The sequence below is a fragment of the Balaenoptera acutorostrata genome, chromosome 2, assembly GCF_949987535.1.
Source record: "Balaenoptera acutorostrata chromosome 2, mBalAcu1.1, whole genome shotgun sequence".
Lineage (NCBI taxonomy): Eukaryota > Metazoa > Chordata > Mammalia > Artiodactyla > Balaenopteridae > Balaenoptera > Balaenoptera acutorostrata.
In genome coordinates, this window is record NC_080065.1 from 69,483,093 (window position 1) to 69,502,739 (window position 19,647).

At 35.1% G+C, this 19,647-nt stretch overlaps 1 protein-coding gene across 7 annotated transcripts in view; it reads left to right on the forward strand.

Moving 5' to 3' along the window:
• Window positions 1-19,647, forward strand: part of XRCC4 (X-ray repair cross complementing 4) — a 274,654-nt gene that overhangs the window by 20,373 nt on the left and 234,634 nt on the right. For 4 of the 7 annotated variants that reach the window (XM_057541058.1, XM_057541057.1, XM_007193045.3 and 1 more), the window contains exon 2: window positions 13,763-13,911. In XM_057541058.1, coding sequence (XP_057397041.1) covers window positions 13,773-13,911 — 139 coding nt within the window. In that variant the 5' untranslated portion in view covers window positions 13,763-13,772. Of the gene's footprint in view, window positions 1-1,006; window positions 1,088-13,762; window positions 13,912-19,647 lie in introns of those variants that run through there. The other 3 variants (XM_057541062.1, XM_057541060.1, XM_057541059.1) reach the window with 2 other exon arrangements.

The window sequence follows — 19,647 nt, forward strand, 5'->3', positions numbered from 1 at the left end:
TTTCTGGTGACCAGCCACATCCTGAGGCTATCTAGTGACCCCACCCTAAGTCAACTCATTAGTATAAACACTGGTATGATTGAAAGGGGCTGTTCATGATAAACAAAAGACACTCCTGGTGTTAGGACTTGTACTCTTCATAAATTGTACAAGGCTTGATTGAAATTTTAGGGGTATAAAGTTTTAATTCAATTTGAGAATGCATCACATAAGGGGACTCAGAATTGAATCTTTTCTTTGACCTTGGAATCTCCTCCCACTAGAGTTATCCACAATATGTTCAGGGATGTGCTTGAAAATGACTCAGACTCAGCAGTTACAGCATGGGAGATAAGTATGTAATTATTCGTCCAGTTAGGTATGTTAAGTAATCATGTGCCATTTATAACTTAGTGTTATTTGAACCATGTGAAATTGCCATTTTTTTTATAGGTTAAAAATGTGAAATATTGGCAATTTCATATGGTTCCTAAATATTTTTGTTTGGCTGAATTAGGTAGGGTCACCAGTTGAGGGTATGTTGTAGGGTTTTTTTTCAGGGTTAACTCTCATTTGTACCCCAGTCTTATCATTCATCCCCTTGTTTGCCATTAGAAAATAGGCAGATAAATGGGTATAGTTTTAAGTAAATGGTGGGTTTGTGAGTGGGGGAAAAGTATAGTACAAGTTTTGTTTCTTTTCCATACAAGTGCTTTTAGTTACATTTCAGTTCTGAGCAGCACATTTTTCAAGTAGAAAAGGCTTCAATCTTTTGATCTTTTTGATCAGGCCACCCAAGATGTCTATTCTCTTGATCTGTACATCCCCTGCTTAACCAGTGCCTGCTTCACCTACACTCTCCTCACAGGACTGACCTTCTTACATACGTGCCCCTGCCCCAGCTAGTGATCGTTCATATCAAGAGGCAGTGAGGGGCCCATGCCCCTCTGCTAGTTTCCCTGGTAGTTGAGGAGCCCACCTGATGTCATTTCCCAGTTGGGAACCTCCCCCTTCCCACCCCCGCCCCGGGAGCGAAGCCTGCCATCACATCCTGCCTGCTGTCTGCCGCACTTGGTGAGGTGTTGCTCCAGGATCTTGCTTCAGACATGTAAGCTCCCCTTATACATTAAACCACTGATGTCTCTGTTGCTGACTCCAGGCTCTTTCTTCGGTCTCGAAGCTGGGCAAGTACAGGCCTTGCAGGCCTGCATGGTGTAGCCCAACAACTGTGTGTAAGCTTAACTGATGGTGTTTCATAGGAACCTCTTCACTCTTTCTGAAATTAAAATATGAGAGAGGGTCAAAATTTTGAGGCTTAAGAAATCATAATTGTTAAATTCTTAATGAAAAAATACTGTTGCTTAAGCTAATAATATATTTGAGGTACTATCTTATTTCTTCATTTCTGTTAAGTGTCTTTCTCATATGAAACTGCAATTAGAATGGAAGTATTGTTGTGAACATTTAGAAAGTTTCCAAAATGTTAAGTATACTCTCATTCTTTCTGCCAAGGTTGTTTGTAATCAAGAGTGTCCATTTGATGAATATAAAGGAAATCATAGTCTTGGAACTTTGAGTCCAATTCTAGGTGTTAGATTTTATGTGGGAAATTTATTTAGGCCATTTTATTGTTTTTTAATACTTCATTGGGTAAGAGAAAAGAAAGGAGAGGAAGTGGAATCTGAACGAATCACTGAAACTAATGATTATTAATGGTGTTTGTAAAAGATAAGCAGAGGAAATGAGCAGTAATATGATATTTGGAATGCCAGCAGCTGGCATTCCATACTCATAAGAGATAATTGAGAATAGTCTGTAACCATGGCAAAGATACTTTAGGTTTAGACTTATTTTATTGTTCTAATGCTTTATTCCTGAAGCATCAGGTTGTTTATTTAATGTCTTCCTTGAATATCAGCTGTATATTACAAGTGTTTGAACAAGATTATACCAACAATCTTAATTATATTTTGCTCTTACTTAGGGTAACCAACCATCCTAGTTTGCCTGGGGTTGAGAGATTTCCTAGGACATGGGACTTTCAGTGTTAAAACCAGGAAAATCTCAGGCAAGCCTGGACAGATGGTCACCTTACTTTCATTTCAAATTTAATCGAATGGAGAAAATCCTGACATAATTAGAAAGGTATTTAAGAATCCTGTAAATTCTTCACCCATAAAGTTTAGAAAATTCTAACTTGAAAACATTATTTCAGGAAAGCATTTCTTCTATAGAAGGTTAGTTTTGTTTTAATTGCTTTGGAAATTTAAAGGTAAATTGATTTTGTGGTCATTTTTCAAAAAGACCTTAATTTACCCTTTGGTCACATAGGTAACAACCAGCAAGTCGACATGCTATTAATAATGAAAATGCTAGGAATAAATTATTAATTAAAAAATACTCAGTGTGGGAATTCTGATAAGATAAACAGGAATAGTCATTGCTTTTAAAAAAGTTCTGAACAAATAAGAAAATAGTCTTCTTTTCTGAAATTGTTACATGATGTTTGTCTTAAACATAAGTAGCCTAGTGGCTGTTGTATAAACCTTTCTTTCCTTTTTATATATCCTTGAATTTTTGTAACATGATAAACTTTAAAAAAATTTATCACCACACTTTTGGTTTACAATTCATATTTTTTTCTTTTCCTCATTTTTAAAAAGAGGAAGGTCAAACAAAATAATGTGATCAGGAATCTAATTACAGACTATTAACAGCATGTGCTGTGTGCTAATCTTTATTCTGAACTCGCTTTAGTTATCAGCCTACTTTTCTCAACAAGGGGGCACTTAAGTTAATTGCTTCATTAGAAACATGCTTTTAGCCCTTTCTGATCCGTAAGTACGACTCCTTGGCAGAGCTGCAGAAGTTTGAACACCTGCAGCCCAAGCAGCTTGAAAGGAAGCCATAACTCACTATAAAGGAAAATAAAAGAAGCTCAAGTTCAAAATGGTGTTATCAATGATACAGTGTTGTCACTAACTTGAGCTGACCTAAGAGAATTGGCTTCTGCATTGCTTCTTATCAGCATCTAAAAGGGCATACAAAATTCTTTGTAAACTAATTTAAAAAGTGTCTTGTTTATTCAGAAGCAACTGTGAATGGTATTTGTTCAGAGTCTAGATCACATCAGCCAACAACTTATTTCTCTTCTAAGAGAGAAGCCAAGTATCAAAGACACAAAGTACTAAAGATAAGCTTCTCAATTCTCAACTGTTCTGAGCTCTCAATAAAGCTACTGATGTACAAATTGGGGTGGGACCCAACTGTTTCCACCTGCAGGCTTGTCTTAGATCCTTGGCTCTGGCTGGGAGAGGTGCTGATACTAGTCTGACCTTTAGTGCCCTTAGAAAACAAAACACAGTCTTTCTTATGGCCCTAATCAATCAGTCCTTCTGAAGATTCCATCCCCTTTCTTCAAGTACTAGTCTTGGGGCAAAAAACCCATGGCTGACTATTCCCATTTACAGTGCTGGTGAAAGCAAAGAGATCCTTGATTCGCTCTTACGGAATCTTAAAAGACATTACAAGTCATCCTTTTTCCTGTTTCTACGGTGGAGTCTTAGATGTTTTGTATTTGATATTTAATGAGAGGGTGACCTCAGTAAGTAAAAGAATGAAGTGCTTTCAAAACTGGTTCAAATAGTATATTATCAGGAAATTGACTCAGTTGACATAAAGAAAACATTTATAAGGCTATTGAGGCATAAAATACTTATAGGATACTGAGTTGTCACATTTGAGCTATTAATATGTTAAGTCTGTAAGTGTGGCCCACAGGTAGCATCCAAAATTTCAAATCTGAGTTAACTAGAATAGAATCTTTAAAATAAAATCATTTAGTTTCTGTGATGAGTATCTAGAGTTAATCAGAAAATTGGAAAATATTTGAAACATGAATAATTCAAACATGTTAGAACTAATCTGACCCCTAAATGTCTTTTTAACATTATTATGATTAAAGCCTTTTATATCATTGTGAAAGTAGGATTTACTGATAGGCATCTGGAATATTGAATTTCAAATTAATTTGTTTCTATAATTAGAAATTTGTCACTTGTTTCAAACATGCTAAGAAATAACAGTGAAACCAATTGCTGTTTTAGAGAAATTCTAAGTTTCATTAATGCTAAAAATAGCCAGGGTTCTTCAGGCACATTTAAGAAAAAATAATCTGTGTAAGTGTGTGTGTATCTTTGTGTGTGTATATAAATTCTATACAGGTAAAACACTTCATCGGTAGTTTCTATTACCTTCTTCCCTCCCAGAATTGTGGTTTTAGGCCCATTAGAATTATGTAAGCCTCTAGGTATGTATTTTTCAATGATTGGCATAGAAAAACAGTAACACACATTTTCCAGTAATTTTCAAATTTAAGAATTGCAGACCATATGGGTAGTTTACTGCATGTTAAGTGTATTGACTAATTGATCTAAAGAAAATATTTACAAGTGGATGAAGCATTTCAGAATTAAGTACATCTAGGCAAAGAAGACCTCAATGTAGGAAAAATTTCTGACTAAGTGAAATATTTAAAAATAATTATATTTTTTCAGTGATTATGATGTAGTCAAATCTACAAATTTCATATTTAAAAAATGTTAACATAATTGATGTGGCTACAAGTATGGTTATTATATAACTGTCTTTTTCTTCTGGGAAGAAGAATAATTTTCTGAGTAAACTTTAGGTAGATATTAGAATTATTGCTAACTTATCAGTTTAGAGGTATCTTACACTCTTTTTTTTTTTGAATTTTAGAATTTTATTTTATTTATTTTTTTATACAACAGGTTCTTATTAGTTATCCATTTTATACATATTAGTGTATACACGTCAATCCCAATCTCCCAGTTCATCACACCACTACCCCCACCCCACGGTGCTTTCCCCCTTTGGTGTCCATACGTTTGTTCTCTACATCTGTGTCTCAGTTTCTGCCCTGCAGACCGGTCCATCTGTACCATTTTTCGAGGTTCCACATATATGCGTTAATATACGATATTTGTTTTTCTCTTTCTGACTTACTTCACTCTGTATAACAGTCTCTAGATTCATCCACGTCTCTACAAAAGACCCAATTTCGTTCTGTTTTATGGCTGAGTAATATTCCATTGCATATATGTACCACATCTTCTTTATCCATTCATCTGTTGATGGGCATTTAGGTTACTACCATGACCTGGCTATTGTAAATAGTGCTGCAATGAACATTGGGTTGCATGTGTCTTTTTGAATTATGGTTTTCTCTGGGTATATGCCTAGTAGCGGGATTGCTGGGTCATATGGTAATTCTATTTTTAGTTTTCTAAGGAACCTCCATACTGTTCTCCATAGTGGCTGTATCAATTTACGTTCCCACCAACAGTGCAAGAGGGTTCCCTTTTCTCCACACCCTCTCCATCATTTGTTGTTTGTAGATTTTCTGATGATGCCCATTCTGACTTGTGTGAGGTGATACCTCATTGTAGTTTTGATTTTCATTTCTCTAATAATTAGTGATGTTGAGCAGCTTTTCATGTGCTTCCTGGCCATCTGTATGTCTTCTTTGGAGAAATGTTTATTTAGGTCTTCTGCCCATTTTTGGATTGGGTTGTTTGTTTCTTTAATATTGAGCTGCATGAGCTGTTTATATATTTTGGAGATTAATCCTTTATCCATTGATTCATTTGCAAATATTTTCTCCCATTCTGAGGGTTGTCTTTTCGTCTTGTTTATAGTTTCCTTTGCTTTGCAAAAGCTTTTAAGTTTCATTAGGTTCCATTTGTTTATTTGTGTTTTTATTTCCATTACTCTAGGTGGTGGATCAAAAAAGACCTTGCTGTGATTTATGTCAAAGAGTGTTCTTCCTATGTTTTCCTCTAAGAGTTTTATAGTGTCCGGTCTTATATTTAGGTCTCGAATCCATTTTGAGTTTATTTTTGTGTATGGTGTTAGGGAGTGTTCTGATTTCATTCTTTTCCATGTAGCTGTCCAGTTTTCCCAGCACCACTTATTGAAGAGACTGTCTTTTTTCCATTGTATATCCTTGCCTCCTTTGTCATAGATTAGTTGACCATAGGTGCGTGGGTTTACCTCTGGACTTTCTATCCTGTTCCATTGATCTATATTTCTGTTTTGTGCCAGTACCATATTGTTTTGATTACTGTAGCTTTGTTGTATAGTCTGAAGTCAGGGAGTCTGATTCCTCCAGCTCTGTTTTTTCCCCTCAAGACTGCTTTGGCTATTCGGGGTCTTTTGTGTCTCCATACAAATTTTAAGATTTTTTGTTCCAGTTCTGTAAAAATGCCATTGGTAATTTGATACGGATTGCATTGAATCTGTAGATTGCTTTGGGTAGTATAGTTATTTTCACAATATTGATTCTTCAGATCCAGGAACATGGTATATCTCTCCATCTGTTTGTATCATCTTTAATTTCTTTCATCAGTGTCTTATAGTTTTCTGCATACAGGTCTTTTGTCTCCTTAGGTAGGTTTATTCCTAGGTATTTTATTCTTTTTGTTGCAATGGTAAATGGGAGTGTTCCCTTAATTTCTCTTTCAGATTTTTCATCATTAGTGTGTCAGAGTGCAAGAGATTTCTGTGCATTAATTTTGTATCCTGTAACTCTACCAAATTCATTGATTAGCTCTAGTAGTTTTCTGGTGGCATCTTTAGGATTCTCTATGTATAGTATCATGTCATCTGCAAACAGTGACAGTTTTACTTCTTCTTTTCCAATTTGTATTCCTTTTATTTCTTTTTCTTCTAATTGCCGTGGCTAGGACTTCCAAAACTGTGTTGAATAATAGTGGTGAGAGTGGACATCCTTGTCTTGTTCCTGATCTTAGTGGAAATGCTTTCAGTTTTTCACCATTGAGAATGATGTTTCCTGTGGGTTTGTCGTATATGACCTTTAATATGCTGAGATAGGTTCCCTCTAGTCCCACCTTCTGGAGAGTTTTTTTCATAAATGGGTGTTGAATTTTTTTGAAAGCTTTTTCTGCATCTATTGAGATGATCATATGGTTTTTATTCTTCAATTTGTTAATATGGTGTATCACATTGATTGATTTGTGTATATTGAAGAATCCTTGCATCCCTGGGATAAATCCCACTTGATCATGGTGTATGATCCTTTTACTATGTTGTTGGATTCTGTTTGCTAGTATTTTGTTGAGAATTTTTGCATCTATATTCATCAGTGATATTGGTCTGTAATTTTCTTTTTTTGTAGTATCTTTGTCTGGTTTTGGTGTCAGGGTGATGGTGGCCTCATAGAATGAGTTTGGGAGTGTTCCTTCCTCTGCAATATTTTGGAAGAGTTTGAGAAGGATGGGTGTTAGCTCTTCTCTAAATGTTTGATAGAATTCACCTGTGAAGCCATCTAGTCCTGGACTTTTGTTTGTTGGAAGATTTTAAATCACAGTTTCAATTTCATTACTTGTGATTGGTCTGTTCATATTTTCTATTTCTTCCTGTTTTACACTTAGAAGGTTATACCTTTCTAAGAATTTTTCCATTTCTTCCAGGTTGTCCATTTTATTGGCATACAGTTGCTTGTAGTAGTCTCTTAGGATGCTTTGTATTTCTCTGGTGTCTGCTGTAACTTCTCCTTTTTCATTTCTAATTTTGTTGATTTGTGTCCTCTCCCTCTTTTTCTTGATGAGTCTGGCTAATGGTTTATCAATTTTGTTTATCTTCTCAAAGAACCAGCTTTTAATTTTATTGATCTTCGCTATTGTTTTCTTTGTTTCTATTTCATTTATTTCTGCTGTTATCTTTATGATTTCTTTCCTTATACTAACTGGCTCTTGTGTGTTCTTCTTTCTCTAGTTCCTTTAGGTGTAAGATTAGATTGTTTACTTAAGATTCTTCTTTTTTCTTGAGGTAGGCTTGTATTGCTATAATCTTCCCTCTTAGAACTGCTTTTGCTGCATCCCATAGGTTTTGTGTCGTTGTGTTTTCATTGTCATTTATCTCTAGGTATTTTTTGATTTCCTCTTTGATTTCTTTGTGATCTCTTGGTTATTTAGTAACGTATTGTTTAGCCTCCATGTTTCTGTGTTTTTTATGTTTTTTTCCCTGTAATTGATTTCTAATCTCATTTCTAATCTCATTAGCGTTGTGGTCAGAAAAGATGCTTGATATGATTTCAATTTTCTTAAATTTACTGAGGCTTGATTTGTGACCCAACATGTGATCTATCCTGGAGAATGTTCCATGTGTACTTGAGAAGAAAGTGTAATCTGCTGTTTTTGGCTGGAATGCCCTATAAATATCAGTGAAATCTGTCTGGTCTGTTGTGTCATATAAAGCTTGTGTTTCCTTATTAATTTTCTGTTTGGATGATCTGTCCATTGGTGTAAGTGAGGTGTTAAATTCCCCCAGTATTATTGTGTTACTGTTGATTTCCTCTTTTATAGATGTTAGCAGTTGCCTTATATATTGAGGTGCTCCTATATTGGGTGCATATATTTTTATAATTGTTATATCTTCTTCTTGGATTGATCCCTTGATCATTGTAGTGTCCTTCCTTGTCTCTTGTAACATTCTATTTTAAAGTCTATTTTATCTGATATGAGTATAGCTACTCCAGCTTTCTTTTGATTTCCATTTGCATGGAATATCTTTTTCCATCCCCTCACTTTCAGTCTGTATGTGTCCCTAGGTCTGAAGTGGGTCTCTTGTATACAGCATATATATGGGTCTTGTTTTTGTATCCATTCAGCGAGCCTGTTTCTTTTGGTTGGAACATTTAATCTGTTCACGTTTATGGTAATTATCGATATGTATGTTCCTATTACCATTTTCTTAATTGTTTTGGATTTGTTTTTGTAGTCCTTTTCTTCTCTTGTGTTTCCCACTTAGAGAAGTTCCTTTAGCATTTGTTGTAGAGCTGGTTTGGTGGTGCTGAATTCTCTTAGCTTTTGCTTGTCTGTAAAGCTTTTGATTTCTCTGTCGAATCTGAATGAGATCCTTCCTGGGTAGAGTAATCTTGGTGGTAGGTTCTTCCCTCTCATCACTTTAAGTATATCATGCCACTCCCTTCTGGCTTGTAGAGTTTCTGCTGAGAAATCAGCTGTTAACCTTATGGGAGTTCCCTTGTATGTTATTTGTCGTTTTTCCCTTGCTGCTTTTAATATTTTTTCTTTGTCTTTAATTTTTGCCAGTTTGATTACTATGTGCCTTGGCATGTATCTCCTTGGGTTTATCCTGTATGGGACTCTCTGTGCTTCGTCGACTTGGGTGGCTATTTCCTTTCCCACGTTAGGGAAGTTTTCGACTATAATCTCTTCAGATATTTTCTCTAGTCCTTTCTCTCTCTCTTCTCCTTCTGCGACCCCCATAATGCGAATGTTGTTGCGTTTAACATTGTCCCAGAGGTCTCTTAGGCTGTCTTCATTTCTTTTCATTCTTTTTTCTTTATTCTGTTCTGCAGCAGTGAATTCCACCATTCTGCTTCCAGGTCACTTATTCATTCTTCTGCCTCAATTATTCTGCTATTGATTCCTTCTAGTGTAGTTTTCATTTCAGTTATTGTATTGTTCAACTCTGTTTGTTTGTTCTTTAATTCTTCTAGGTCTTTGTTAAACATTTCTTGCATTTTCTCGATCTTTGCCTCCATCTTTTTCCGAGGTCCTGGATCATCTTCACTATCATTATTCTGAATTCTTTTTCTGGAAGGTTGCCTAACTCCACTTCGTTTAGTTGTTTTTCTTGGGTTTTATCTTTTTCCTTCATCCAGTACATAGCCCTCTGCCTTTTCATCTTGTCTATCTTTCTGTGAATGTGGTTTTTGTTCCACGTGCTGCAGGATTGTAGTTCTTCTTGCTTCTGCTTCTAGCCTCTGGTGGGTGAGGCTTTCTAAGAGACTTGTGCAGGTTTCCTGATGGGAGGGACTGTTGGTGGGTAGAGCTGGCTGTTGCTCAGGTAGGCAGAGCTCAGTAAAACTTTAATCCACTTGTCTGCTGATGGGTGGGGCTGGGTTCCCTCCCTGTTGGTTGTTTGGCCTGAGGCGACCCAACACTGGAGCCTACCTGGGCTCTTTGGTAGGGTTAATGGCAGACTCTGGGAGGGCTCATGCCATTAGTTCTGGGAAGTACTCCTTCCCAGAACTTCTGCTGCCAGTGTCCTTGTCCTCACGGTAAGACACAGCCAGCCCCCGCCTCTGCAGGAGACCCTCCAACGCTAGCAGGTAGGTCTGTTTCTGTCTCCCATGGGGTCACTGCCCCTTCCTCTGGGTCCCAATGTGCACACTATTTTGTGTGTGCCCTCCAAGAGTGGAGTCTCTGTTTCCCCCAGTGCTGTCGAAGTCCTGCAATCAAATCCTGCTAGGCTTCAAAATCTGATTCTCTAGGAATTCCTCCTCCTGTTGCCGGACCCCCAGGTTGGGAAGCCTGACGTGGGACTCAGAACCTTCACTCCAGTGGGTGGACTTCTGTGGTATAAGTGTTCTCCAGTTTGTGAGACACCCACCCAGCAGTTATGGGATTTGAATTTATTGTGATTGCGCCCCACCTACCATCTCATTGTGGCTTCTCCTTTGTCTTTGGATGTGTGGTATCTTTTCTGGTAAGTTCCAGTGTCTTCCTGTCAATGATTGTTCAGCAGTTAGTCGTGATTCCGGTGCTCTCGCAAGAGGGAGTGAGAGCATGTCCTTTTACTCCACCATCTTGAACCAATCTCATTACACTGTTAATTTTAGATATTTTTTCTATCATTCTGGAAGTTTCTCTGCTTCCTTGTGCTTTTTTCTGTAAGATAGTACAGCTCTAGCCTTCTATAATTAAGCATGCCTCTCATCCCCCAGAAGATAGAGAAGTTAGTTTTGTTTTGTGAAGATCTGACAGAAAGAGTTGTTTTGATTTTCATATTCATTTGTTAATTGAGAAAAATATGATGCTTTATTTAGGAGAACATAATAGTTTTAAATTGAGATAGCAAATTAAAATGATTTAAAAATTTGGCTTTTTTTAAAACTTATTAGTTATCAATGAAATGTCAATTAATAATTTACCTTTGGATTGTCACAACATAGTATTTATATTGGTCATAAAAATTTGAGGCAATTTTATACTCTTAGCTTTTTTAGGATCACCTAGTAAGAGATTCACGCTATGTGATTAAAGAATAATTCTCTCTAGTTTTTCATCTTTGAAGTGTGTGCTTTGTTCCTCGTTTTGACTTTTTATAATGTTTTTTCTTTGCATACTTGTAATTTTTACGGTATTCCTTTAGTTTTGTTAGCATCTATAGCTTAGGTATCTCTTAATGAAGTGTACATGGGCAAAGAATATTCCAGTATTAGAAAAAATACAGTTTCTTGCTTTGAACTAAGTAGAATGTGGCATATCGCAGTCTGGTAAGTTTGAGGTCAATCTGGGCAAGATTCTAGAGTGAATTACCAGAAGAATAGTTTTCGAATTAATAGAAGAATAACCCGTAATCATTAGAAATGAGAGTGGGATCACTAAGAAAAATGTCTGTCTTAATTTCTTTTCTCTCCCCTCCCCTCCCCTCCCCTTCCCTTCTTTTCTTTTCTTTTTTTAATAGCACTCCTAGACTGACAGAGTAGGTAGGTTTTACGAAGGACCATCTTGATATCCTTGTGACTTAAATGGAGGTATAAGCAGTACAGCCACCTAGTAGTAGTGATTGATGTCTAAGAGAGGCTTGTTTCTAATGGCAAGCCACAGAAGTCTATGCTTGAGCTTGTTCTGGTCAACATTTTACATAAATGATTTTAATACTCAGAAGGGAGGTTTATCAAACTTTTAAATGGCAGGGTCAGCAAGAGATTATAAATGTGCTGGATCACAGTAACAGAATCACTATTCACTGTAACCGTGACAAACCAAATGTATAATATTTGAAATTGCACACCTGCAAAGAACAAACAAAACAAAAATTGAACCTTGTACACATATTCGGTCACATAATTTATGACAAAAGTAACAGCATTGCAGTAGGAAAGGATAGTCTTTAATAAATAATACTTGGTCTATTAGATATCCATGTGGAAAAAATATATTTTGACCCCTCCTGACAATTGATGTACAAAAATCAATTCCAGATGGATTGCAGATCTAAATGTGAGAGATACAATTATAAAGCTCTTAGGTAAACATAGGAGAACATCTTGGTGATCAAAGAGTTCTTAAGTAGTACACAAAAAGTATAACTATAACATACAGATTTTGATAAATTTTAACTTCATGAAAATTAAGAACTTCTTTTCATCCAAAGATACCATTATGAGAGTGAAAACATAGCTTACAGAATGGAAGAACAGTACATATATCTATAAAATGATTCATAATCCAAAAAATAAAGAACAAAACAAAAAGAAAATAATATATCAATAAGAATGTCAATAAGAAAAATACAACTGAATAAAAACATTGGCAAGATTTAACAGATACTCCACAAAACAGGATGTTCAAATGCACAATCAAGATATGAAAAGGACTCAACATCATTAATCATCAGGAAAATGTGAATAAACCATTGTGTAATACTACATACCCACCAAAATGGCTAAAATTAAAAAGATGAGAAATGTTTGTAAGGACATGGAGTGATCAGAATTCTCACATACCAAATGTGTAAATTGGTACAAACATTTTAGAAAATTTTTGGCTGTGTGTACTACTAAAACTGAACATATGCATATCCTCTGATCCAGAAATTTCACTCATGGGTATATACTCATAGATATATGCCCAACAGAAAAGCCTAGATATTTGCTAGCATATTTATGGAAGCACTATTTGTGCTAGTCAAAACCTGGAAAGTACTCAAATGCCTGTCACTAGTAGAATGGATTAATAAATTGTACTACACGCATATAATGGAATATTATACAACTATGAGCATAATCTGCAATTCTAAGAAGCATTTCTCAAACATAATGTTGCATAAAAGAAGCCAGACAAAATAAAATGTGCTGTATGATTATATTTACATGAAAGTACAAAGATACTCAAAATTCTGATCTGTTAGGAAAGTGGTTATTTGGGGACAGTGACTGGAAAAGGGGTGTTGTGAGAACGAGTGCTGGGGTGGTGATGTTCTGCTTCCTGATCTAGGTACTGCTTATATGGATTTGCTTAATTATAAAACTTCCAAGTTAGGTTTTAGACAGCTGTACTTTTGCCTGGATATAATACTTCAATATAAAGTTTTAAAAATGCAAAAAGTGTATTGGCCTCAGGCTGTAATAGCTTGATATAATCCATCTCCATTACAGGGTACTTCTGTCTCAGTGGACAGAGTGAGTCCTGGGAACCCCTTTCTTAGAGAAGACGTGATAGGTATGGCCAACTCTTGGGTTCTGAGATTTTCTTTTCCAAATCTTTATGCTACTCTCCCTTTTCATTTACACAGTCTTTCTCCAGACAGAGACTAAGAACTTGATCCAATTTATTCTCACTAATTGTAATCAGATTCCAGTCCTCAGATTGTTCCCAGATCACTCACATAAGTTCTTGTGACCATTTGTCGTAGAGAAAGAGGCTTTGGGGAAAATGTGATCTTCATATTGTTGGAGATGGTAATTTTTATTCAGCTACACAACTTGGACAAATCATTTATGAGCCTCTGCTTTTATCTGTAAAAATTGTGAATCAGTATTGAACAGAACTGTGATTTACTGAGTTTGATGGTTGGCTATTATATAGCTTTTTGTTTTACTTATTTCCTTGGTGCTTTGTGTAGCTGAGAGACCAGTACGGAAAGCATCATTATTTGATAGTCACAGTTTCTTGCAAAAATATTTATTTTTTTTCTTTTATAACAGGTGATCAGAAATGGAGAGAAAAGTAAGCAGAATCTATCTTGCTTCTGAACCTGATATAATTCATTTTCTCCAAGTTGCTTGGGAAGAAACACTAGGATCTGGTTTTGTTATTACACTTACTGATGGGCAGGCAGCATGGACTGGGACAGGTAATATTAAAAGCGAATTTTTTAAAGAAAAATTTCAATAATGTGCTATTCTTCAGTCCTCAGTGATACTTCAAGTTAAAGTGTTTCTTTAATAGATATTGGTTAAAATGAACATGATTGCTTTTACTTGTTATTGCTGTCTGATTTACACAGAGATTTGTAATATTAATATTGTTTTCTGTAATTAATATTAATAGAAGGATAGAGAAATAACCATTTGAGTCTTAGTACTTGGAGTTGGTCAGAGTTTTTAAAATGATCTCTTTATACAAAACATAAATAGTACTTTTTATATGTATCTTTTCTTAGGACCCCAGGGAAATATTGGGAGGCACAGGAAGGTGGATTGGCTGGGCCAAGGCTTGGGACAGTGGGGTGGTGGTGGTTTTCTTTTTATTTCATATACTTATATTGTTGAATTATTTTCCAGTGAACATGTACTACATTTGTAACAAAATGAAACAGAACTAATAGCCTAAAACTTTGTAGACCAAAGTTCAAACCCATATATGGGATTTTGGCTATTATTTTATGAAATAGACTTTTGCTTTTTTTATCTTTGGTAATAATCTTTTTAAAGAGGTTAATGACCCTGAAATCATTTATGGAACATTGCAGGTGTAAAGTCAAAATATCTAGAATTATGTTTTACTCATATAGCAAAGTTTTGTTGATAATATACTTCTAAAATATTTTATTGAAAGATTTAAAAAGCTATTTCTACAGTTATGAAATAGTCATTTCTAGAGTTATGTTGTAAATGATGTTTTAGGTAGAAGAATTTTGTCATGTTAATTTATGTGCTATTTGTATCTTCTATCAACTTTTGAAATATTCCCCTAAAATTTATTACTGTAATAATTATTATATCACCTTTTAAAATCACAATACATTGTGACGTTTTGTTTTCTTCTTGAGTGTTACAAATTCTATTATACAACATAGTCAAACTGAATTTGTACTTACAGGGTTTTGGCTTTTATTACTCATTTTTTTATGACAGAGAATGAGGAATGGTAATATAAGTATTATTGTAAAATAAAGAAATTTCAAGGATAATGTTTGTAGTACCTGTTATGGTATCTATTTAAGCTGTAAATTTCTATGTAAGAGAATTCAGTTGTTGGTTGGTTGTTGCAGTGCAGGACTGGAGGAAAATTTGTCAGGTTAGCTCTGTGTATGCTGGTGAAGGTACACCCAAGTGACAATAACTCTGTTCTGGGGTAAATGGTACACAGGGTTGAAGACCATGGCAGTAGGTTAATGCCAGTTTTCAGGGAGAAAACAGCAGTACCAACAGCACAGCCCAGGAGGCAGGTCCTAGGTGATATGTGTAAGGAATTTATAACTTAGATATTTCCAATTAACAAATGGTTTATTCTGTATAACAAGAAGTTATGGTCAGACGGATGACCTTGAGGTATTTTAAGAGCCTTAATTATCAAAGAAAAAGATTAAATTTTGATGTAGTCAGTAAACCTCATTCACCAAGACAAAGAACAATAATACGTTGTTTGAATTTTTTTTTATATCATTAAGGACTGGGAAAAGAAAAAGAATACTGTGGTTAACTCTTAAATCTTAATTTAACCAGAAATTTAAGTTAACTTTACATTTATGGAACATTTTGTTTATGTCATACAAAATGTGCTGGCAGTTGTTCTTAATATTATTAAGATGAATATTGTTTCACTAGCCTACATTCATTGAGAGCAAAGGACACATCTGATTTGTCAACCACTGTTCATAAGTATCTCTATCAGTACATAGGACATACATGCCTTGATGGATATTCTCTGAAAGAAAGAATGAAAGGATGCCTGAAATATATAAAATTGGTTAGGAAAAAGAAGAACGTAAACTACTCATTTTAGAGTTAGCATATATTTTAATGAAAACTCCAGTTTCATATTTACTTGTTGGCATTGATCATAAATGCGGTATGTTTTACCATTTGTTTTTCAGCTAATGAAATTTAGTGTGACAAAATGTGATATCAAACTTCTGTATCCTTTGGTGGATTGTTAATATTTTGGCTTCCTGTACTGAACAAGCTTTCAAACGGAAAATTTTATAGTGTACTGGATCTGGTCACTTATTTTCAAAGATATTGAAGTTTTAAATCTCACAAATGTTTAATGCCTTTTATTACTCACTTGTGTGAATTTCAGGGACAAAATACGTAACCAAATAATATAACATTGTTTCCATGTTTAGTTAAGTCTTATACATAAATATAATTTGGTTTGGCACTTTACAGATAGACAACAAGATAATTAAGAACATTGAAACAATTAAATAATTGAAACATGAAAATGAATTTCCTTCCTATACCTCATCCTGTTTTTTGTACAACTTTTTGATTTCTGCAACCTTCAATTTGGATAATTTTTTTTCTCTTTTCATTTGAGTGAAATTAAAAGGATGTGGGGTTCCTTTTAATCTCCCACACACTAAACTCACTGATTTCTTTTCCATTAGCAATGTTTTATCTAATTAATGTTTTGGGGTCTAATTATCATGTTGTCTATCATCACTTCAACATTATAGAGGATTATATCACAGGGTTAAGTCACAAAGTGGGTTAATGATCGATGACTGTTATTTGACTTTCATAAGAATTGCAGTCAGCGGTAAGAAACTTATATCACCCATCTCTGGACTAAAGTTCATTGAAGAGTAAATTAAACTTTTTAGTGCATTTATTATCAAATAATTATATCCACCTATATTTGTTCTAAACACTAATATGTTTGGTGACCTATATGGAGATTATGTGACAGAGCTCAGTAGAAAAAGGATTTTTAAGGAATGAAGTAGAAAAGTGGGTCTGTGATATGATGACTTATTAAGTCTGTGTGTCTTCTCAGCTCTGACACAAACTTAGGATATGCAGTCTTTTGGTTCATTATACATAAGGATCCAAAGTAAAGAATTTTCTTTCCTTACTTACGTCTTCACCTACCTACAAATAGTGTTAAAGTGATGCTTTCTTGGATCCTACCTGTCCGAGAACAATTCCTTGTTTTTTGGTCATGTTGGCCTGCTCGCTTTTTATGCCATATTATGTTGCTCATCTGTATCCTTACTGAATTTTACTATTTCCATGGCTTTTATCCCTGGTCACTGAAGTTTTTAAAGGAGCATTGACTGCTTACAGCTGTGCTTTCTGCAGCACAAAATTCAAAACTGGTGACCAAATTGTTTTTCTAGGATTGAAGTTCTAAATAGGCAGTCAGAATTTCACATTGACTGTTACAGGAAATGTTCAAGTAAATTTTTCTTCTTAAACTAATGCCTTTTTTTTTTACAAAACATATTTTTTAAAGGAGAGGCATAAATAGAAATAATTTCCTTTCACATGTTTTTTTCCTCTCAAGAATGAAATATTTTGAAACACTAACCAATGCAGCATTCACAGATGGAGTAACATACTAAGAGGGTATCTGAAAGGTTATCTAAGATGTCAGCACTTGAATCAAGGCTCCATAAGGCTGGCATTTTTGTGTGTCTAATGGTGGTATCCCTCGTGCCTAGAATAGTGCCTGGCACATAGTAGATGCTCATTAAGCATTTTTGGACTAAATGAATTGAATCAATAAATTCTATTAAATATTTTCAGACAGGTATCTTTTCACTGTAATGAAATTTAGAATACTTTTTACTAGATGTTTTATCAGTAGACATACTTTATTATTTTTTTAACTTAATATTTATTTTATATTGGAGTATACTTGATTTACAATGTTGTGTTAGTTTCAGGTGTACTGCAAAGTGATTCACTTATACATATACATATATCCATTCTTTTTCAGATTCTTTTCCCATATAGGTTATTACAGAATATTGAGTTCCCTGTGCCATACAGTAGGGCCTTGTTGTTTAGCTATTTTATATATAGTAGTGTGTATATGTTAATTCCCAACTCCTAAGTTATCCCCTCCATCCCACCTTTCCCCTTTGGTAACCATAAATTTGTTTTTGAAGTCTGTGAGTCTCTTTCTATTTTGTAAAGAAGTTCATTTGTGTCATTTATTTTTTTGCATGTTTTCTTATAAGTTTTTCTATAGTTGCATTAAAGATAGTTTCTACAGATTATTTCCTATTTCTCTGAGAAATAATTTCTCTCTCTAGGTACTTATAACTCTTCAAAATTCTCCAAACACAAAATATGAAATTATTCCTCAGATAAGACGCATTTGCCTTCTTACTTTTATGTTTTTTCAGAGGAGCTAATAGGGTATTTGAAAGGTCAATAGATTTGATAGTGGTGATCATCTTAAATATGCATATGCTTCAGAGAGAGAAAAAAATATGTTGAAGTATTTTAGGAGCTGTAAAATTACACAAGAATATTTTTATTCTTACCTTTTTTCAAAGGCTGTGTTGAGACTCATATTTCAATATTAGAACTTATCAAAAACTGATCATGAAAAATATATGAATGCATTCCCAGACTCTCTTTCTCATTGCCTGTCGTGGGGGCTTCCAGACCCTTGATAGCACATGGACCAATATTATGAAAAGCTGTTATATTTTTAGGGATTCTTTAATCAAGATTTTATTGTTTCTATATTATTTCATACCAATGTGTTTTTTTTTAATATTATGGAAGTAAGTAATTTAGCTAATGTCCCATATCTCTGCTTCACCTCAAACCAGAACAACCAGAGAGATGTAAGTATGACCCGTTTTACCACTTACCTACTTCATGACCCTAGACCATTACTTGATCTCTCTGAGCCTCACTTTTATCATTTGTAAAATGAGAATATCTATCTTTCAGTGTTGTAAGGAATAAAATAGATAAATGTGACCTTTAAGTAAAAAAGTATAGAACCGTATGAGTCTTTCATCATTGTGGTTACCCAACCACACGTACATTCCAAACAAATATTAGATTAAATCTTGTAATTTTAAAAGCAAATAAACAGACACATTGCAGCCTTTGAATGTAAGAAAGGGAATCCCCAGGTGCCATGTGTGAAGAAGTATCTGAAAACCGAAGTGGTTAATGGGAACTAAAGAACTATAAGTTCATGGAATATCTGAACTAGATACACATCTAAGTGACTGTGGTTGTAATACCTGAGTGGAGTGGCATGTTGAGACTGCAGGCCTCTTAAGGAATTTCTTTATCTCTAAAGATAAAGAAAGTAACCCGGAGGTGATCCTGTTAATAAAATCTTTAAAAAAACAAACAAAAAAATTACTCTGGCTTGGAGATGTAGAATCAGAGTAGTCACTAAGGGTTATGAGTAAATTAAAAGTCCTAATAGAAATCAGAATCCTGTCTGTGTTATATAAGTGTGAGGGTGGGGGGTTTAAATTTGAGCTCTCTTAAATTTGCCACAAGTGTAAAAACCAAGTGAAGAAATTAACTTTCAAAACTGGTCCAGAACTGGTGAAACCTGTAGGGACTACAAGAAAGGCCAACCAGCAACCTTCATTTAAAGCCTTAAATGAAGGGCTTCCCTGGTGGCACAGTGGTTAAGAATCCGCCTGCCAGTGCAGGGGTCACGGGTTCGATCCCTGATCTGGGAAGATCCCCCATGCCGTGGAGCAACTAAGCCCGTGCGCCACAACTACTGAGCCTGTGCTCTATAGCTCATGACACAGCTACTGAGCCAATGCGCTGCAACTACTGAAGCCTGCACGCTTAGAGCCCATGCTCCGCAACAAGAGAAGCCACCGCAATGAGAAGCCCGCGCACCGCAATGAAGAGTAGCCCCCGCT